The 23,353-nt window shown below is 39.9% G+C and overlaps 1 protein-coding gene across 8 annotated transcripts in view; it reads right to left on the minus strand.

Moving 5' to 3' along the window:
• The window catches only part of CNKSR2 (connector enhancer of kinase suppressor of Ras 2), a 224,254-nt gene that overhangs the window by 182,575 nt on the left and 18,326 nt on the right, over window positions 1-23,353 (minus strand). For all 8 annotated transcript variants that reach the window (XM_083826294.1, XM_083826291.1, XM_083826293.1 and 5 more), the window contains exon 2: window positions 4,229-4,392. In XM_083826294.1, the coding sequence (XP_083682420.1) occupies window positions 4,229-4,392 (164 nt within the window). The remainder of the gene's footprint in view (window positions 1-4,228; window positions 4,393-23,353) is intronic.

Here is a 23,353-nt window from a genome sequence, read left to right on the forward strand (position 1 = left end):
AAATCTTTGGCTGTGCAATCTTTGTATTCTCCAGACAGCAAGGCAGAAGGTAACATTTTCTGGGAAAAATTTGATGCCAAGGAGAAAAAGATCAGAGGCCAAGGACACTCCACAAAATATGGTCATATCCAGGTCGGTAAATTGAAACATCATCTCCTGATAAACAGAAAGTGGAACAAGAATTATGGACTTTTTTTTTCCTCCTGCAAAGTTAGGTATTTCAGGAGGTACGAGACCTTCTGATGCATTTCAAAACTGAAGACTGCTACAGCAATTTGATGGCATTACCTAAGCAATCTGTTCTTCAATATACATTCCTCTTTTTGTAAGCATCACCTCCATCTTTCCTCAATTAATTTTCAGTCGGCATTGTCCAATCAGCTGTGGTTCTTAAAGCAGCCATCTGAGAAGCAAGGCTCCTGGCATTTTCTGTGTGGATGAAGGTCTGCTGCTCTGGTTTGTTTACTTATGGAATGTAAAGTAGTCTTACACTAGCTTCACTGTAACGAGCATCAGGAAAGGATGAGGTTGAGGCTGGTTCTAGGTGATATTTTTTATAAGTGATGAGCAAGTGTATCTTTTATTAGCTGGGAGTAGTTCGGATAAAAAAATACCATGATAGTTAACTCAGTAGAAGTTCTCCCATATCTCTATAACTGGGCATGCAGTTTCTTGGTTTATCAGTTTTCAGCCAGTTCTGAGATTTTGTCAGCATGAATCAACATGCATTTCCACATCAAGCAGGAATCTATCTGTTGGTATCACCAGCGTGGTCTTGGTTTCACATACCAATTTGAACAGAAAGGGAAAGAAAGAAGAGCAATGTATTACTGGAAACAGAGCAATTCTACAGGAGTAACTCCATCATGGTGTTTTCTCAAGAACTGATCCAAAACCATTCTCAAACTCTAGCAATTAAATACCATCACATACCTCCTTAATTCCTGCTTTTAAGCATTTTTAAGCACAGAGTGCATTTCATTTATCTTGCCCTTTCTGATGTAAAGTTATTATAAAACAAAAACAAGCAAACAAACAAACAAAAACACAATGGCAAGAAAATATACTGAACATACTCCCACCTTCACAGACTGAAGGAGAGAGTGAAGACTCATACTACATTAGTTACAGTACTCGCTCTCTCCTGGAGCACATTCAGCTTCAGTGATGGTATGATACATGTCGGCCCCCACTGTCATCACCAAGAATGACCTGTAACAGCAGTAGCAGCTGGGCAAAATCTTTATCCCACCTTCTCTGTAGCAGCACAGGAAAAGAAAACCTGTGAATCTCACCCCCAGGGTGCTTGCTATCTTGTCAACAGCACAGTATGGCAGCTGGCAGCCAAGAGAGACTCAACTGAGAAGGTGACACAGGCCACCATTTGTCCTCCAAACAGCTAGCAAACACTGGAGAATCCATTTGTTGCAAGTGCTTATAACAGGATGGAAATACTGTGAGAGACCACAGCCACCCACCTTCTGTCAAATGTCAGCAAACCAATTCCTTTAAATAGGGCTATCAATCATAAGTGGTTCCCACTGTTACTGCAGCAAGCAGTTTGTCTTTTCTGCACTGTTCACAGCCTGTTTGCTAAGGAGGTCCCAAGCATTCTCCATACCCATCAAACATGGTTTGTTCAGGTCCTCCACTTCCCTCCAGGAAGAAAATACTGCCCCATGAGCTACAGACATGTAATACAAGAAGATAGTTTGCTATTTGCCATAACCACAGCTAAAGAGCAGAAATCACCAGAAGTCTTCCCCAAATAACTGTTGGAAAGGGGATAGAAAGAAGGAATCTCCTAAAGCATATCAACTATCACAGCAGCTTTCTTCACTGATAGCCCCTCTGCCTTAGAAACCTCTCTTTGCAGAGTGGGAGCAGGAACGAATGGTGGGAGGTGATTTTGTCCTCAACACCAAAAAAGCTCTTTAGGTGGTCACTCACTGACTCAGAGAGAATGGGGAGAGGAACCAGAAGCTGCAATCCCTTTGGTTTTTAATGATTAGCTTAAAATCAGAGATTATATATGCAAGGCAAAATTAATATTGCTATTCCTATCTCAACCTACTACTGATAATTTCCAGCATCCAATTAGAACTTAATTCAGTTGGATCCAACACCTGTAACTCATGCAAATTGTATCATGAATCCTGTTAAACTCCAGTGTAACAAGAAATAAGCAGATAGCTTTCATTTCAAAAACTTGCGCATTGACTACCTGCATGAGCAGTTGTCCTATGCTGAACACTCATGGGCTTAGAGTTCTCCTAAATGTACAGTCCATTTCAGAGGCTAATCAGAAGAACAGGCAAGCACTAACCAGGACACATACTTACTGATGCAATAAAAGAAAAATAGGCTGTAAGTATAGGACCAGTATAGCCAAAAGGATTGCCTCTGAATTAAATTTCCTAAGAGGTTTATCTGATTGGTGAACAATAAATTCAAATTAAGTCCACTAAAATCAATATAACAATCACATTTTGTGTCCCTGAGGAGCTATCACCAGCCAACTGTGAGATTGCAAAAGCCTCAACTTAAATTAGAAGTTGAGATCTGAATGCCTGTTATCATGTTTCAGTGATGGAGTTTTCTTTAAGACCAACTCAGAAAAGCAGACACTATATACAACATGGACCAGGAAGGTAGAGACTTATTGCATGAATTAAGAATGCAGCGTTAGCCTTCACTACAAATTCCTTATTTGATATACAACTTAGTTCCATACACTATTGTCTAAGATAAGGCACCTACAAATACAAGATGTGTCTGTTTGTCTAAAGATAACATCTGTAATTATATAACCAGAAAAACAAAAGGAAATTTCAACTAACAAACAAGGTTATTTCTGTGAAAATAGGATATATTTGAAAAAGCCACAATCTGTCTCCCTTGTGTGCTTGGAAAGAATTGTCCTCAGTGTTCACCCTACCGTTAATTAAGTATTTATTTTCTTGTTTTCCTTTGCACTTTCTGATGAGAAAAGTGCTTTGTGACTAACTCTGTTTCCTTGTATGTCTGTACAATTCTTTTTTTCTTTTATTTTTTTTTAAAGGATTGCAGCCTTTCCATTATTTAAAGAATCAACAACACACAAAAAAAACCAGATGAGTTAACTTATCACACTGAGCTACTTCATAACATTATTACGAATACTACTCTAAAGAAGAAAGTCTAAGGCATGTTTAAAACAAAGTATTTTCCTGTATGGAAAGTCTTTTCTCCCCTTCTTTACTTTTACATTTTTAATTTTTCTTTTCACTCTCTTCATTACTCCTCACATCTATCTCCCAAAGTTGCAATAATAGAATATTCAGAAAAGCTGCTGCATATTGAGAACCCACAAGCCCTTCTGAAGAGCCTTTCAGAGTACCATCTTTGATTTCCTCTACTGGGATTCAGCTTCCTTAAAGCTGCTTCTGAAGCTTGGAAAAGTAGTGTGCATTAAAAATCTACAGAATACCACTTCAGGCAGTCAAGCAGATCTTAGCAGAGCTGTTCACAATCCTTCCTACAGCAGAGAATGCAGACAGTGTACCCAATCTATCATTAATCTTTACAATCACACACAAAAAGTTCATAAGAATGGTAAAGCCAGCACCACACCCCTCACTGAGGGGATAATACAAATTTTGCATGACGCAACCTGACTGAAAAGACCATTAGCAAAATCCCTTTGTATACTGCATCATAGATGTATGTATTATTTACACATAAGATAATTATTTCAGTATTTAATCCTTTCTACTGTGAAATCCATGCAGCTATGTTTCAGCAAGCTTGAATAATCACCTAAAACATAATTTGCTATACTCTGAGGGACTGCATAAAGGATCAGTGAAAAATGACAGTTAATATAAGGACATTTTGTTTGTAAAGGGCAACCGGCACTCAATTACTGCTTTCAAATATACAACTATTCTACATTCCAAACCAAACACAGTCTAGTCTTCTTGTGATTTCAGGCTTTTTTTTTTCTTCCTATAATGACAGACATGGAACTCTTTAATCTCTGGTACCAAGTTATTTAACAAGGACTACCTTAGCAATAGATATTGTTCTTTATCTTTCCTTTGATTTAAAATGTTAAATTGTTCATACATGGCATTTCAAGAGTTTCTTGAACTATTTTATATAGTTTTTAGGACTAGAAATCTGAATACACAAGTGATCAATATGCAAGTACTGTTCACTCCCTCCCCTTTTGCCCCAAGAAGTTTACCAGTGCGCAGAGCAAGTCTACTGCTTCCAAGATAAGCTCCTGGTGGCCAATTCGCGTGACTCCAAGATCTTCCAGTTCTTGATGTGTAATACGTAGTAGTTGGTCGCCACTAATCTTCTCTCTCTCAAAGTTCTTAATATATTGCTGCAGGCAGTCATCAAGACCTGCAATAACAGGATGGAAGAAGGAAAGAAAAGTTAGCAACATCTTATCCTGCTGTAGAAAATCAAATCAAAATGGACTGGAACCAAAAATCAAGCCAACAGAGGATAGTTGTCCTATCTTCAAAATAAATACGTAAACATTACTAACACAAGTAATATAATTTTATGCTGCCCATAAATCATAACATTTGGAGAGCTATGGCAGCTGTGGATTTTCTACCTGTGGACAACACCAACCATTCCTGAAGCCCAAACAGAGCCCTGAATTCTTACAGTATACTGCATTATGAATGCATATCTGACAGTCTCTAATAACAGGTATATTAGCAATGGCTCTATCAGGAAGGGGAGAGGAGAAGTGGGAACACAGGAAAGGAAGACTTTTCTGAGTGCTGCATAAGTTATTGCATTAGTTATCAGAGTACTATAGAAGTCCGGAAATGAGGAAAAACATTTATGCCAGAGGAAAAATTCTAAGACGAAATAGAAGTGTGAATACATTTAATGCAATGCATCCAGGAGCAACAAGCTGTCAGTGCCTTTTAACCTCTCTCCCAGCCTAACTCTGCCATTGCAGGCTACACGATGAAGAGGCACTACTGGAGGTGCCCTCTCCTAGGAACCTGTCCTTTCCTGGGACTCTTGACTAGCAGCCCGTGAAAGGACATGCAGAACAGTGGTGCAATGTCAGAGTGTGTTTTCTACTCCAAGATTGCTTGTACCCTGCTGATCTCCAGTTCTACAGGGCCAGGTCCTGCTCTGGGGCCACCCCAAGTGTAGCTGTTCAGTTTGTGTGCCAGTCTAATGATGTGTAGCTGACTACATGGCTTTGCCTGGAGCAAAGAGCACTGCAGAGCAAGAGCACACACCTCTTCCCCACCAGTCCTTGCCTCAGAGGACCAAACCAGCTCAGGGAAGCTCTGCAGCATGTCCATCTCTGTGCCAAGGGGGTAAGAAAGACTCCTAGTTTTGCAGGGGTCTACCTAAACTTTGCACCACACTGAATACCCTCTGATGGAAGAACACAATTGCTACTGAGTAGCAGGATTTGAGAAAAACCCTGAATGTATTAATTTAGCTGCGTCTTCAAAGATTGCACCTTTCAGATGGCTGTCTTCAAACAACCACAACCAGCACATATCTCCTTTCCTAATGATGGAAAGGTGTCTGCTTATTAGGTTGCAAGGCAGTGAGAACATTTTTGCTTGCTAATCAAAATGCCTGAAAAATCTCAAGATATGTGGAAGAGCAAAGATCTATCTGGCTGCTGAACAGGAGACTCACAAGAGCCTCAGTGTATAGCATAAGGCTTCTCTGAAGCTGGTTTTGTAGCATTTTCTTTTCTCTTTCACCCCCTTTAGGGTGCATCCACACCTCCAGAGTCTCCCACAAAGGTGTTGGTGCTGCAGGCAGGCAGGGTTGCTCCAGCCCTGAGCACACCAGCACAATCTTCACATGGCTTAAACTTCTGGAATTCACACACCAAAACTAAACCACAAGCAAACATGCTATAAACAAAATCCTCCAGTCTGAGACCAGAAATTCTCATGAGCCAGTTCCCAGTTCCAGCAGCCTCCAACCACTTTCTTCCAGAGCTTGCCACCTCATTTCTTGCTTCTCCAACAAAGTCACTTAAAGGTTTTCTTTAACCAGCCATTGAGAGCCATGCCTTCCATTCACTTGCCTTTTTAAACAAATAGATGCTCAAATCATTTGTATACTCTATTATAATAGCAGAGAGCAACAACAAGAGGCTGAAAGAGTTGGGGTCATTCAGCATGGAGAAGAGAAGGCTCTGAGGATACCTTAGAGTGGCCTTCCTAAAGGGGGACTACAGGAAAGCTGGGGAGGGACTCTTAGTCAGGGGCTGAACTGATAGGACAAGGAGGAATGGCTTTAAACTGAAAGAGGATAGATTTTGGTTAGATATAAGGAGGAAATTCTTTACTCAGAGGGTGGTGAGACACTGGAACAGGTTGCCTCTATAAGCTGTGCGTGCCACATCTCTGGAAGTGTTCAAGGCCAGGTTGGATGGGGCTTTGAGCAAGCTGGTCTAGTGGTAGGTGTGCCTGCCTACGGCAGAGGGGTTGGAATTAGATGATCTTTAAGATCCCATCCAACTCAAGCCATTCTGTGATTCTATAACCAGGTTACACACCTTGCCATGCAGCTCTCAGATGTGCTTGACTGGCTTGAGAGAAGCTAAAAATTGCTCCATAAGCCACCAATAATGAAAAATACAAGTGGTTAAATTCTCATTAAGAGCAATGACATACAAAAGCTTTTATTCTCCTTAGTTTCATTCCCCTACAGACTTGGCTACGAATTACCAGAACCACCAACATTGATCCATAAAAGGACTTTGTTGCCAAACACATGCACAGAACGGAAGACAGGAACACTAAGGTCAAAACACCACGGCCTGATGCTTTGTGGTGTGCCACACTATATTTTTGGTATTTTTTCCACTTTGTACTTAACTAATGAATACTCAGGCTTTGGCCCTTAGAACTGCTTTTAAACGAAAGTACTGTTTCACTGTAAAACACCACAATACACACATATACAGTGTGGTGTACAAGGAAGACCTTAATGTCTTTTTAAGACACCACTGCTTCAGAACATGTCAAAGAGCATGAGTCCAAAAGCATTTCAATGGGCGCCCTTAACTCATCCAAATGCTGCCATTTATTTTACACACTAGGTAATGTGCACTACTATTAGCAAACAGATAAGTGGCAATACAATTCAGTTATTCTTTTCTGCCTGACACCTGGAAGAAAGGCTATTTACTAAGTCCCAGTTCTGTAAGAACTCACTTAGACATTTAACTTGCAAAAGAAAATAATTTTCTTTCAAGCCTTTTTGAATCCATTTGACTTGTTCTCACTTACACGCATACACAGGATACCATCATCATGAAGTATATGGTAAGAACCTTCTTGATTTATCCATATTTGTACCTATTTTCTTCAAAAGCACTCTTAAGTGCAAGTTTTCCATTTGGGAAATTAATTGCATGACCTATGTTACAAGCACCGTCTCTTGTACAGTGACATTTATTTTTTGAAAGAAATTGAATATTCTTGACAATGAACAAAATGGTTCGTCTAAAATATATTAAAAATAGACTGTAGATGTGCTTTTGCTAAATGACTAAAAAAAGACAGCAGTAAGTACTTCTGATATGCCTCAACATAAGTCCCACACTGCTTACATAGACTTCTGAATGAGAATAATGCAATTAGAATATTGAACGTCATCAGGTTTCAAAAAAAATGAATTCCCAGTAAGAGACTAGCAGCACAAATCCAGAATAAGACGTGACAGATGCACTTAATAAACACTTACGGAAAGTTAATTCTAAATAAAGCCAATATTCTTCCTCCACCTGCTATCTGTGTATTTTTGTCATTCAGATGTAATATAGACAGATGCATATAGTTCATATAAGGTAAGAAAAAAATAAAGAAAACAAAAATATTACTGACAATTGCTTGACTCAACAATTTCATAAAAAACAGATCCAGGAAAGAACAAAATAATTTAACTGTAGATTGCATGACATTTTCAGAATAGCTTGCCACAATTACTTCCCCTCACTCCCTAAATAGAATATTCTTATTAAAAGTCATTTATTTCTGTCATTTTTTTTCTTAATTAAAGACCACTAATTCTTTCTGTAAACAAAACTGCGCACTGATAGGGAATACTAACAATACAAAAGGGCAGTCAGTGCTCCTCACCCACATCTTTCATCCTCCCAGAGCCACTGCAGACAGCCTTGTTTGCCAGCAGCAAGTGAACTGCAGGGAATTGGCATTCCTGGCTTATGATGCCATTTGACTTGGGGCAGGACAAGATATACCAAAAAACATCAAGCACCTGGGCTCCATCAAGACACCCTGGAAGCCAGCGTGGAAAGCACAGATTTCTCTTTTGCAATACTGTCTTAACTGCATCCACCCAACTTCAGTGTAATAGAAATTATTCTGTCATGCTCTGCTCTTCTTCTATGCCCGGATGCTCTCATATTCAAGGATATCATACAACTCACATACTACAGGAAGCCCAGCAAATAACTCAGTTTGATGGACTATTCCCTATTCCTGGCCATGGGTGCAACTGAGGTTGCCAAATACTTAGCAGTCCTGGATATTTCAAGAACAGCGGTTTTTCTACAAAAATCAGGTTCATTATTTTGTTATGGATGTATAAGGTCCCATAGGATATTGAAGAGGTTTTGTGACATCAATGAACAAGTAACAGTCTCATATACAACAGCCCCCCTCCTCCTCAAAATAACCCCAGGATATTGAGTATATGTAAAGGCACAGGTGGTGGTAGTTTTTGTTTTTGGTTTTTTTTTTTTTTTTTTGAAAGAGTCCTCAAGTCTCATGCTCCAGCAATATCACAGACTTCCCAGGAGGCCAACTCTTCAAGAACCACTCCCCCATGCAGGATGCTTCCCACCTGAGTTTTCCAGCCAGGGAGCTTGGCAATGCTGCCTAGATCCCACTACTGCACTCTCATTACCCAGCCAGTTTGATGGGGGTCTAGGAGAGCAATTAAGGTGGGAAGATAATACATTGCACTTTTTGTCAGCCAGCATCCCACTGAGGTATTCTGTGAGCAGATATACTGTTCTCTGCATTAACAGAGAAGGAGCAACTCTCTTCATTAAGTTTAAAGCAAGCTCTGCCTTGTGTAACTAAACAAATAACAAGCAACAACAAAGGTAAAAATAAAATAAAAAAGCCACTCCAGAGGAAACTGCTTAGAAGTCTGTGCTTTTAACATCAAAAGAAAAAACTTCTCTAGAAAAGTTTCTCTTTCAAGCAGAACACAACATAGCTGTTTTCTTCCCTACTCTGTCATTGAGTTCTGCCTTCTGTGAGCCAAGCCAGAGTTCATCAAGTCATTAACAGTTTTTAATGGCTCATTGATGTGAAATTGTGCAGATTTCTATGCAGTCGATTCCCATTTTTACAATGGCACAATAGAAACTGATAAGATTTTTTCTTTTTTAACTCATATGATTTTCTGGAATAAGATTGCATGATGCAGTGCTACCCTCAGGGGAAATCTTCCATGCTTGCAGTCTTCTAACTAATAACACAATCGCACACTTCACGATCCCTCTGAGGTATTATCTTATTTTCCAAGTGTGTAACAGGTTATCTTTTGAAACAAGCAAGCCAACAAACAAACCTGTAATTCAGCACCAGAATAGGTTATGCACATCTGTAGTAAGTCAGTTAAATGACCCTCTCTATTAAATACATCCTCCGGTTCTGATCCCACTATCTACTCTGCAAGAAGTGTTTCCTCTCCCCTCTCTGGGACTGTTCCTGTAGAAAGTGAGCTATTTGCTGAGCCTGTAACAGAAGCAAGGGTAAGGACACTGACAGTCTAAAATATGGATTAGATGTACACAAACACGGTGGCAGTGCATCTTAGTTACAGCAAAGGTGCAAATTTGTTTCTTCTGAAAACCCAACCAATTTAGATTACCCATATTGTGTGTAAGTGGCTCCTTAAGAGATCAGTGCACCCTTAAAAAAAGTATTTCAAATGACGATAAATAATCATCGTTTTCTACGATTAGATCCCTACTCTAACCAGCTACCCAGATATAGATGAGAAAATACAGCTGTAAAAATAGTGGCAACTAGGTTCCCCAAAATTTTTCCCCAAATTGGTGGGAAAGGAATTTTTCCTTAGGATTGGAAAAATACAATGAAATGACAGAGCATGTGTCCTTATTAGTCTTCTTTCCAGTTTGGGGTTAAGGGAAATATTATGAAAATTTCAGGTGTAGCCATCATACCTGAAACTTTGACAGAGGAGTATTTTTTTTTATGTTCCCTTGGTGAATCAGAATGAGAATGTAAACTGACAACTTCCCTTGGTATGTCCTTGTTCTGTAACCCCAGCAGTTAGCCAGCAATAATGTGCAGACAATACATAGAATTATTTTGCATGGGAGGGGAAAACACTCAGCTTTCTTTAAGTGACAGGTTTGGGGACTTTCTTTGCTTTAAATTTGAAGCAAACAAATTCGCCTTTCAATCTGGGAACAGGAAGACTGTGCCCTACCTGAACTCCATTAGTTTCACACCTTAACAAATGTAAATTCAGGCAATGGACTGTAGCACAGAATTTAACAAGTCATTAGGAGAAAAAAGTTTAAATTCTAGTTTAACATAAACTGGGCATTTAGATAGCACTATACAATGCCTTTTCAGATTGTAAACTATTATTTACAACATTTTTACCCAAACTAGCATGATGGAAGGAACTGGCAAAACATGAAATGCTCAAAAAAAAAATCCGTTGCTTTCTCCTTTCTCACCAGTAGACGTGCATTCAATTTAAGTCAGCTACTCTTAAGGACTGACTACATGTGGGTTCACTCATGTCACACGCCATTTTTCAAACTTAAATGACCAATTGAGTTCCTGATAAGTTAAAACGGTGCTATCGTTCACACGTTTGCAACTAGGCTTTATCAATCTGAGGCTGGTGAGCTACTAATGTATTTGCTTTCTTTATACAAAAAGAGGCTTTCCTCATGCCAAGGAGCAAGACAATAAAACAAAATTTCTTCCTGTCTTCCAGCTCAAGAAGAGATCTGCTCCTGGGTACGGCCAGCAGCCCGGAGCAGGCAGTTATCCCTTCTCCAGCAGCTCTCACCTGGGATACACACTCAGGTGTCCTCCACAGGGGAACCACAGCGTGAGGCAAGTGATCAAAAAGGGCAGGTTTCACCACAGTTTGTACATGGGAGATGTCTATTCCCCACCTCAGGGATGTTTCCTAAATTAGGGTCTGCAGCACCTCCTAGGTCTCATATGTGACAAGCAGATGTCACAGTTGTCAGTGCCAAATGACAAAGCAGAGACCAGAATGCATTTAAGTGCTGTAGATGGCAAATGCCCACAGAGGATTGGATGGTAGCAAAAAAGTAATGTCCCGTCCCAGAGAAGCACTGCAGGTAGAATGGCAAAAGAAACAAGAGAAGCAGCTTTCATTCTGGATTGAGGAAAAAATACAGTATTTTTAAAACTGAAAAATAATAATAATAATAATTGCAGGCACTGGATTTATTAATGAAAAAAATGCCAAATTGCTGAATTGCAAGAATATTTACAAAACAGCAGGGTAATCACTTTGTGTACTGGTTATCTGCAATTCCAGGCAAAAACCCTCTAACTATAAGATGTATTTGTCCATTACTCCAAACAATTATTCACTCCCTCTCTCACTTGCTCCCTCTCCCTATATTAGTCAAAGAAAACTCAAAAAGCATTTTAAACAAACATTAAAAGTGACTGAAGGAGTAATTATTGGGATCTTCTCAAACATAACATACTTATTCATGGAATACAGTATAAGATGTTCGTCATGTGCAGCTTAGGGCCGGGTTGTTTATTTATTTATTTTTTTAAACTAGGAACCTAACTGTTGATAGTCAAAACAGTAGCTAAAAGATGCTGCTAACTGAAATACACACAATTTATTTTAGGTAATGAAAGGAAAACAGTAAGAAAAAAACACTATATCCACTAGACATATACCACTGTCGCCAGGAAAGCATGTTAAATTTCTAAATTTGTTAATTATTTAAATTTAAATAAGGAATGAAGAACTTTTAGTTCAGAAGATGTAAACTTTTAGACAGAAGATGTGGACATGGAAACAAGAAATGCAACCATAATGTAGCCTCTCCCGAAGGTATTATGAACGCTGAGATCCTGGCTAGCAGACAAGAGGTGCTGCATACAGCTGTGAGGTAAACACAGAAGGCATCGCACTGGGCTCCTGAAGAGATGCACAAAATATCAAGTGGAAATAGAATTATTTTTTAGATCTTGCACTGTACTCTGTATTTAAGGTTATTGCCAGGAGAAGGGTGCAAAGGCACCAGTAAACAAGGAGAAAGAGTTATGCCAGACGAGAACCGAGGAGCCAAAGAGAGCATTCACGAAGGTGCTGGGTTGAAACCCAATTTGGGGTGAGAGAATTACTGTCCCAAGCCAGTACTAATTCTGTAATTAAAAAAAACAAATCCAGTTCTAGTAATCTAACTCTTGAATGTCTGCAGTTTCCGTGCCTACAGATACAGTCTCATTTCACAATCGTGAGCTCTTATGAGACCTGGATAAATATTCATTATATGAGAGTGTTGGCAATAAATGGCAATTTTGTTCATCAAAAAACTGCAGAAACACCAAGACTGAACAGATCGTACCTGGCTCATCAACAGCTCTGCTTTAAAAAAAAACTTGCGTGCTGAACAACTTTTAAAAGGGTTTTATTGGAGGAAAAAAAAAAAAGAAGTTAAAACAAGGAGGAGGAGAAGCAGAAACTATATATATAGACTAACTACAAGCATGATTTAAAGATATACAAGACTGAACCAGGTGCAGTGTCGAACTGGGTCTGTCTGGGATGGCATTAACCTTCCCCAGAGCAGCCCACACAGCGCTGCGCTCTGCATCCGAGGCTAGCACAGTGATGGCATCGCACCCATGTCCTGGCTACTGCCACCCACGTCCCAGCTATAGCCGAGCAGCACGGGCACGGCATCCAGGCCCCCTCCAGGCCGCTGCCAAAGGGCAGCAGGCTGCGGATGGGCAAGAGGCGAGGAGGGGACGTTGTCAGGACAGCTGATCCCAGCTGACCACTGGGGTATCCCGCACAGTGTAGTGATCAGCAGTGAAAGCTGGGCAAGGGGAAGGAGAAGGGGGGGGCTCTCATTAAGGAAGCACTCGTCTTCCCAAGCAATCAGTACGTGTATTGAGGCCCTGCTTCCCAAGATGTGGCTGAACATCGCTTGCTAATGGGAAGCAGAGAATGTTTGTTTTCTCTCTCTTTGCTCTGCACCGCCTTTGCTTGTTTTTCTTTCTTTTCTCTTTACTTACATTGTCCTTACCTCAACCTGTGAGCTTTTTTTTTTTCACCCTCATCATATTTTCTCCCCCTCCTCTTCCTTTGAGGAGGGGGAGCGAGAGAACAGTTGTGGTGGAGTTCAGCTGCCCTTCAGGGTGCAATGACCACAAGTGTCTAATAGGCCAAGTTTTCAATAAAATCGGTCCTTGCTGTTAGACTACTTAAAATCAGGGCTTATTATGAAAAGTTAGGCTTGTTAATTATGAGAACAATATCCAGCATTGTGTTTATAAATGTAATCATTCATATTTCTCCGGGTGCTTTTTTGTTTCCATTCTGCCCATCTGCATACTAAAGCCAAATCTTTACACAAGCACATATGAGTTTTGCTAAATATTTGAAATCTTAAAACGTGGATAATACTGCAACATCCAACATCGGGCTATATTTCTATGAAATTCAAGGATTAGTATCCCTGATTATCAATATTGTTCTCCATGTAAGAGGTTATAATTATTGTTATATTTAGGACTCTTATTATTGGATTACAACGATTACATTGTTCAACTCCAGCTGTGGCCTTTGCACACCAGAAATGCTGACGTGTGCTGAAAAGTTAGTGTGGCTCATAATGGCAGCGGAAATCTCTTTGCTAGTGGAAGGGAGGGGAGCTTGCCAAACAACCCACAGCATCATTAAAAATCAGGAATCCCTCAAATGAAGCTAATCAAAGGAAAGCATGCACTGCTCCTGATAAACACTACTACATCCAACTGGAGGGGCATAGGGCAGGCATAATGAGAATGGTAGAAAGTGTGCATTCATCCTCATAATTGAATGTATAAAATGACAGATTTTAAATTCAGACTTAGAAGTTCAGTGCAATTTGGGAGGCATCTAGGGATAAACTAGAAACATCTGAACTGTAAGAAATCTTTCTTTCTTTTTCTTTATGAAGGAATCCCACTTGTATTCAGAACAAAGAAGAGCTAGGCTGACTGAGGACAGGGAGGTTGTTTGTTTGAATACTGTACTGTACCAGAACCAGAAGTTCTCCAACAAGTTATCCAAGCATCATCAATATTATGAAATTAGAAACAGTAAATGAAATACTCCCATAAAATTTCACAGAGGAAATCCCATCATCTCAAGGAGACATGGCCCTGACACAAGACCCTTGATAAACTGTTTTTTTCCTCCATGAAATTCAAGCTGTTTAGCTAATAAAGGCAGATCCCTGAACAGCTAGCTTTATTTCTACTGTTTCACTTGGCAGTTTTCACTCTCACGCAATCTCTCTCCTCGCCTTTCATCATGTGTACTCCAGTTTGCAGATAACCTCAAAAAGGGAAGTCTTCTTGGGTACAATCAATCTTTAACTTCTTCCTCAAAGTACCACTTTTGTCTTCCAAATATCACATGCAAACTAAAATATATTGCAACTGTTCCGGCATATAGGCTTTTTTTCAGTCAGCATTATAAAATTATGGTCCTAAATACCATTCACTAAAATCTACTTTATCTATTTGTGTTTCATAAGAATTTTTATTTTTATCCTCAGATGTTCCCATTTTTCCCCCCATGATTCCCTGTACATTGGCCTGCATCCCTAGCCCTGCAGGGATGTTTTCTAAGAACTTGCTACCATACATCAAAATCTAAAGAGTAACCTCCTTGCTAATTGTTTTCCCCTAAAATACAAAGCAATTTTTGAAAGAGCACAAAAAAGTTTCTCAGTATGTGTTCTGACTTTACACTTTCTAGAGGTTTCTGTTTATACTGGTGCAAAGCAACTTTGCAAGATTAAAGTTTACAAAGGGAGCAACTGTCCATCCAATGACAGCATGTGCCTTTATTACTTCTCCAGTACGTCTCTCAAGGATGCAGTAAGAGTAATGATATTAAAATACACTGAAGGCAGTACCACCTGGTTCAAGCCCAGCACCAGCACGATGGTGCCAGAGCTGGTGAGGGCGCAGTCTGCCCAAGGCAAACCCACGCTCCATCTGGTCTAGCTCCAGGGCTGCAGCTGCGACCACACTTATGCTAATTCACAGCCCCTGCCCAATGAAGAATTCTGCACCACACAGGGATGATAAACTAACAAGTTCCCAAACATGACCACAAGCATTGAAATGCAACCACCACATCCCCCAAGGATGGAAGGCTTTGTCTAAATAGGTGTGGTACTGGCTTCTCCAGCAGCTCAAAGGGACTGCGAAGCTGAAACACCCCCTCAGGACTTGAGATATGAAAGTCCAATTTTCCACAGCTTTTTCACCATCTCCCATGATTATTTGCAGCTGTGCTTTACATGATCACATACAACTATAGGAAGTGCAAATCCGTCAAGTGTCCAAGCCTACAGCAGGCACGCAGGAGTGAAAGCCTCTCCAAACTCCAACTGAACTCTTGCAACGCCCATGCAATTCCCAGGCTTGAAGCTTTCTTGAGCAGAAGTTCGCACAATTCAGCACAGTGTGAGATTTGGGACGGTTTTAGGGTTGTGGGCAGAAAAGCTGTACATCCCCCTCCACATGACAAAGAAACATCTGTAACTTAAAATCACTGGTCGAATACTTTGATATGCGTAGGAGTGCCTTAAGGAAGAAAAGGGAAAGCTATACTTCTAATATTCATCACTTCCTTACAGCAATACTTTAGATGTCTCAGCAAGCATCCTACATCTCCACAAAATATAAATGAATCATATATTAAAGGGCAAAAAAAAAAGTATAACATGTAAGACAGTCAAAAGATGTTTATGTAAGCCAAGCACACCCCTGACATTAACCAAGTAAGTAAATAAGTACTGGTTGTTCTTTCAAATGCCTTTGTATGTTTGCATCTTTACAGAGTGCTCTGGAGCAGCCACATTAAACACACTGTTGTTGTCAGAAGAAGGGCCCTCCTCTTCTCCCTCCCTCACAGGGGCTAATATATGCTATTACGCAAAATAGTCAAATAAGCTCTGCCACAGCCTTTATTATAGTTCTTCACCACGAAAGCCACCTTTGCTGCCAAGAATTTGTTAAGCTAGAATGTATCTTTTTGGAGCAAGCTGGAACATCATGTCCCTGAAGAAATAGTACAACAGTTGTCAGAGCTATACTTTACCTCAGTACTGTAGACTGCTTCCCACCATTGCAGAAATCAGTTACTAGTTTAGATAAGCCTTCAAGATTTATTTGGTGATGCCGTCAGACAGTCTATGGATCTCATAAAGCACAGCAGCTTGGCTAAAAGCAAAGCAATTCATTTTGCAATGCAAGCGATGCCTCAGCTTTGTCCTGCTGACACTCAACCTCTCTCCAGAGCAGTGGTAGATAAGATACTAGGCTTGACTGGGAATGCTTACAGGATGGCTTCCATCCATGCTCCAAGTTATTCTTCCTCTCCCAACATTTGATCTGCCTTCCAACATGAGCAAGACCATCCAGTGTACACAGGCTCTGTCTGCTTTCCCCCAGGAGGGATTTCAGTATTAAGACAGAACCCTAGTGGCATTACCTGTAACTAGACAGAACGTGTACAAATAACTTCACAAACAGCCTTACAACTTTATTACATTCTGATACGCACAAATCCCATCTATGTTAAGAAGTCAAAAACATTTCAGTTTTGAGCTTCTTGGCTAAGACAGCCTGCTACAAATTATATCCAAAGCAGAAACCTCTATATAAAAATACATGCAAGGACAGCTTTGAGTGCCTGCTCTTCCCAAGTCTCTTTCTCTCATTAAAAGAGAATAACATATACCATAATGTAAAATTTATAATATGAACTGTAAACCTGCAAATTGGGAGTGCAACCCACATAACTCGATCATGGGAAAATACATTTGTTAGTTTTCTATTTTCTTTGGCAATACACTTAAAATAATGTCATCAGCTTTGCATAAGTTGTAAATACATAAAAAAATCAACCAAAATCTGTTGTAGTGACACTACAGTTACACTTTTGCTAGTTTCTCATTTTGCATAATCACACATTAATTGCTCATACAATTTATCCATATGAGAAAAAAGCAGCAAGCAGGAATTAGATCCTTCAGACTGAATTTATCTACAGTGACATTTTAGTCTCTTTCAAGTCTCATCAATGTTATATCCCCAGGAAAGAGAAATGAATGTACACGTGGAAAGTAATGTGTGCACGCGTCACACAAAATTAATAACAATTTGTTTTTAACTATTGACTGCATAGCACTAAATCAATGACACAAAACCTCTGTCCCCAAAGATTTATGCAAAGACAAGATGAGGTATTTCATTAAATGTTAATGTTACATGATATATACATTTGTGCAAAATACTGCAGTTTAGTGCTGCTAAATGTACATGCACACACATTTACTTAGCCAGTGTAGAGGTCTAATGCTGGGAATACCTCAAGAAAAAGACTGAGACTCCCCCACTTTGATACTGATGCAGGAAACATTCAGAATTTTTGATGGGAAGGTGGAGGATGCACACCACTCTCAACCTCCCAGGCAACTAATGTAGAAAGAGGCCAGAAGCATCACAGAAAATGAGTCATCAGCGAAGGCTCCTAGACCCCTACTTGTATGGAGCCATCCAGAAGGCAACACAAGACAAAGTGATGCTCTTGCACATTTTGCTTAGATGTACTTGCAACCAGCCTGGCACGAAGCCACATGGAATGTATGGCAAACTAAACCCAAGAACATGTTTAAAGAGACTGCAGTTCCACATGCTCTGATATATTGTTGCCATAGCTTATTAAATAAGGAGTTTTGTCACTGAATGCATTCTGACCTTGGTTTTCTTTGAGTGATCTTCATCCTTTCCTCTGCAACACCCCCAGCAGGCAGAATTAAATACTTGTATCAGTCAATATGGGATAAAGTGTCTCAGTTGTGGATATCCCTGCCCATTTCCCCAAAACATCACCAAGAGGTAAATGCTGTTTAAATGCTTCCTGTGTTAGCTATATGTAGCCAGTGGTAGTACACTTCTAGGTCTTGTTGAGTATCTCCTGCCCATTAAAGCATTGTTCACTTATTATTGAAAAGTACTAGAAAGGGTACTTAGTATAAAATACCTAGTATTGTGCTAATAAATGATCAAGACCTAATCTAAAGCTGGAAAAAAAGTACAAAAAAATAATCGGAATTTTCACCCTGCAGAGTTTAAAAGAACTTGTTATATGCCCTGGGGTTTTGTTTGCTCGTTTGTTTTACTGCATGAGATCCCTTATTCCATATTTACTCTTAAAAGCATACCTGAAATATAGGTTAGATGACATTTCAAGTAATCATAAAAGCTGAATAAATTAATAGCCTTTTGATCATAGAAATTCTGTCTAACTTCACATGCCTTCCTCCTTGTCACACTAAAGAGTAAAGGAAACAATTGTCCCTGTTACCTGCCCCAGAATTCTCTGGTCTCATTAAAAAACTTTCTGAGCCTCAGTGGGACTTAAAGAGAGGCACTTTTGAGAGACAGAGGACACATTTATTTCCAAGTACCTGTTCTAAGGTATCAAGTGTGCCATTTTGAACATTGTTTCCAAATGCCAAGTAGTCTGTTGGACATGTGTCTATCAGCTATATTCTGATCTTGCACTGGCACCCTCATGCTTACATATTATTTCAGCCTCCTATAATAATTCCTTAACACTCTTCAGTTCTTTCAGGATCTTTTTGCTAACTTGAACTATTTCATAAATAACAGGCCTTTTAATAATAAAGCATGCACAAAGTTAAGCACTGGTAGGCAGGGACTGGAAAAATCTCATATCTATAAAGGTACAGTGCCATTCTGCTTCTCATGACAGGTTCTGCACTGCTAAAGAGCTGGTTCTATGCATAATGGCCAGTTTCATGACTGTAATACAGAGAAAAGTGGAAAAGGGAAGTGGCTTCTGAAGCTTTAATATCTTCACATTAAAATTCAGGCAAACCGCTGTTATATTTTTGAAAAGAAAAATAACAGCATGACAACTTAGGACAAGCCAATTTCTCAGGCAGCACTTCTCAGTTGAGAGTTATGGGCAGAAGGCAGTTCCCTTCACTGGAGTGGTTCTGCACAACACACTGCCCCAGCACCTCATCTGGCAGCCAGATGATTCAACTCCCTGAAGACCATGGCCTTCTGCCCAGCTGTCCAGGCTCCTTCACCTGAAGGCACAGCATCCCCACCTGCAACCCACTCCCCCAGGAGCAGAAGTACTAGGAGCTTTGCACAGCAGCAAGAATTTAGGTGGCAACTCCTGAGCACCAGTGAGGCAACCCTTAACAAATGAAAATCTCTCACATGACTCAAAATACCCTGCCATAATACTCTACCGGGAAGGCCACGTGGACAACCTGCGATTACAGAACGATAAGAAAATCTTAACCATGGGCAAGATTTTGGTGAGAACACTAGCCACCATCTTCAGCAGATGGGAAGGGAAATCTTGTTAGAATTCTCAATAGGACAATCTGTCTTACCACCAAGCTAGAGGCTGCATAAAGACCAGGTATTTTTTGCCTGTATCAAAACAACTCTCGTTTCTTCTTTTCCCAGTGCCACCACCAGCAAAAATTTTCCTCAGCACATCTGCTATGTTACCAGCCCAACCTTCTCCCTCTCTTCCTCATCTCCTCCTTATTCTCTTTGCAGCTACACAGTAAATGGGAAAAACAATATTATTCTAGGAGCCATTTTTCACTCTCCTCCTTCCCCTTGCATGAGCCAAGGTCAGAGTCTCCTGCAGCACACCACTTTCATAAGTGGCAAGAGCCACAGAGCAGACTGACAAGACCCTTGAGAATTTAGCTGCTGCAAAAGAGCTGCTGTTAACATCAGTGAAGCCACCTGGAGAGTGTGTTACTACTTCCACCTTACTGCTGCTACCTAGAAAATCTGTGACTAGCAGCAGAGGTTTCAAAGTCATCCTCCAAGAATCAGGCTGGCAATATCGTGGTGCCCCAGCTCCAGACAGAAACCAACGTTTCTTTTACACAGATATACACATATATACAAATTCAACCTTTGAGCAGCCTGCAGGGATCCTCCCTCTGCATCAGGAGGAGAGCTGCATCTCCATCATTTGCAAAGAGATTTTATTATGACCTGTTCACATCATAAGCCAGTCCTTGGCAGTCGAGCCACGCTTTGACTTCCAAGCATTCAACAGGAGATCCTGTTAATGAAACTCTTTTAACCAACACTGTTCAGGTAGAGAGCAATTCCTTAACATGTGTCCCACAAAGGCTGAGCACCGCATTAGTGTTGGGCCCATCTTCTCTGACACAACTTGACACTTCAGTCATATGTTAAGCTCTGAAGCATCTGTTCCATAATAAACTGTTACACTCTTGCCAAGAACCTAAGCACTGCCTTTTGGATGAGTATTGCTAAGTTGCAAGCCATAATTTAATACTCATCTGACATTGATGGTGACCCAATGTTTAATGGAGCTTAATGCTCTTCTGATGCCACTGATTAAATTATTGCTCAGTAGTCCAGTTTCATAATCTACAATTTGCAAGGAAGCAAGACAGATACACAGAAACTGTCTCCTCTCACATCAGTGAAGCAGCTCACTGGCAGGGAAAGGTCCCCTAATTGAAGTTATAGGTAAGTACCCTACAGTGTATCATTCGTCAATACAGAATTTTGTTTAGATGCTTGAACCCAATTATATAATTATGAAAAAGCAAAACAGGAGTTATTCCCAAGTGCAAGGGGAAAATATGGGTAAAAGCCTTGACCCAGCATGTGCAATGACTTCATAACATCCTGAGCACTGTCCAGGAAATTCAGTGCTCTGGCCAACAGGAGTTTCTATTCATTTTCCCCCCACTAGGTTGTTTAACAGTTTGGTCCCTGCTTAGACACAGCTGTGCAAACAATCTCTCAGTGTTTGGCCCGATGCTATTGAAATCCATCCCAAAACGTCTCTCCCTTCCTTTTTGCACATAGGATGAAGAAGGCTAATTTGGACACAGGATTATAGGCTTTCACTAGTCAAACTTAAATCTGTAGATACTAACATTTTTGAAAGAATTGTACAAAGTAAACTAGCAGGTTTAAATTTATACTTAAGACAGCTGGTAGCAGCAGTGCTTTCTAAACCATCTCAAGAAGGCCTACACCCATCTTGAGGGGGGAAGAAAAGCACCCTGAATGTCCAAACTTTTAAAAACAAATAAAAGATATCAAAGAAAAACAATAAGAAAGTAACTATTTAAAAACTTTTTTTGGATTAGAACAACTAGAACAAATTTCTGAATGCACAGACATAAAAAACAGAAATTGCTTTTCTTAGCTTCTGAGAAAGTCAGCCTTTCATCCCAGAAAAAACAGATGAACGGTGTCAGTATAAAAGTACTCTTGCAGACTATTCATTATTATACTATTTTCACAGCTATTGGCAACCCAGAAACATACCACAATCAGTAGAGTAACTAAGGACTAACTACATTTCAGCTGAATGCTAGATACTATCAAGAATGCAATATTTACACTGTGAAAATAGAAGAGTCAAATTCAGAAAATCCCCAGAGTAAGATTTCCAAGGTATACGTGTCTGAGCTACACTGTAGTTCACAAATATGGGCCTCATTTCTGAGACTGTGCATGATTTTAACTTCAGGCATGTAAATACTACAGATATTAGAGCAGCTTGCTCTAGTGCTTCATGTATGTGTGAGTTTGCACATCTGCTAGGCAAGAAGCTCTAATTCTACTGGAAAGCTGCAGAGTTACTTATGTCCATTCTCCTGTCAGTAGACAGGGACTAAATAGTTTAATTGATATTATGGAAACCTCAAACCTAAGCATGCACTATACAGTGTCTCTCAGAAGTTAAAGTAATTACATTAGAGTAATGTGAAAATGTCAAAAACTGTCACCATTTGGAGATTTAAAAACAAAAACAAAAAAGCTTTTCCTTTATACACATGGTATTACCTAGCACAGTATATATGAACATGTTCCAAAATTAATTCTAACAGAGCTTTATATAACCACAAGGCCTAAAGACCTATTGATGTCTTTCATTACTTTGGTATTTATCCAGAAATTCTTTAATGTTGGTAGAATAACTCAGTTCCCATTATTTCTGAATTTCATGATTTTCCCATGTTATACGTTAGGGGAAAACAAACAAAAAAAAAACAACAACAAACAACATCAGCTAGTGTTTTGAACATGCAATAGCTGGTAATTAAATTTCAAGGAGTTAATCTCTGCACAGAACTTCAAGATCTAACATGCTACCCACAGGAAGAAGCTTTCCAGCCCAAGTCCTACAGTGAATTTTCAACAGGCAAAGAGGGTCCCAGATATCTACCCATGAGATGCTTGTAGTATCTGAAAGGTTTCTGAGACCTTTAGATACTTTGCCAAGAACAAATATGTTTTTTAGGATTCTAAAATATTTTTTTTTTTAAGAAAAAAATGTTTAGAAATATTTTTAGGATTTTAGGAGGCACATACTATCCTTCTCTTTTTCAATAAAATTTTGTTTTGGAGTGGAGAGTCCCCTACACTCTATTTAGTTCTAGCTGACCTTTTTTATTTGTGTCTTACTCTTCAATTTTTCCTTCCCCAATGCCTAGCACCAAGGTTGCACTTCAGCTAGGCCTGCAGAAGCTGTTTTTTTCTTCGCTGTACAAAAGAAGCTAAGCTCCAGCATGGAGCAGAAGATTTTCTTCTGCAAAAAAAACTGTCATCATTCAGCATCCTCTAAATGCTAACAGAAAAATTTACTCCATCAGCATGCAGGAAAAACAAAATAAGGTATTGTTTTTCCTGGTCAGGTTCCCACAGTTACCTCTCAAAGAAAACTTCACCCTTCAGCATTTGTGGGAAGCGAAAGTCTATTTTCCTGCATCTCTGTTTTTCCCAGGACCTGTAAAAGCAGCACTCACCCCCTGGGGTCCACTGCCTTTCTCCACAGGCGGCTGAGGCAAGGAGAAAGAAGTGTCTCATCTCGGTCCCAACTTCATCAGTGCAAGGGAGACCAACAGCCCTCATAAAAGCACAAAAGTCACCACTCTCTCATCCTTAATTCCCCCGCGCTAACTGCTGCTGTTTCCATACAACACCTT

This window comes from Anser anser (genome assembly GCF_964211835.1).
Source record: "Anser anser genome assembly, chromosome: 1".
Classification (NCBI taxonomy): Eukaryota; Metazoa; Chordata; class Aves; order Anseriformes; family Anatidae; genus Anser; species Anser anser.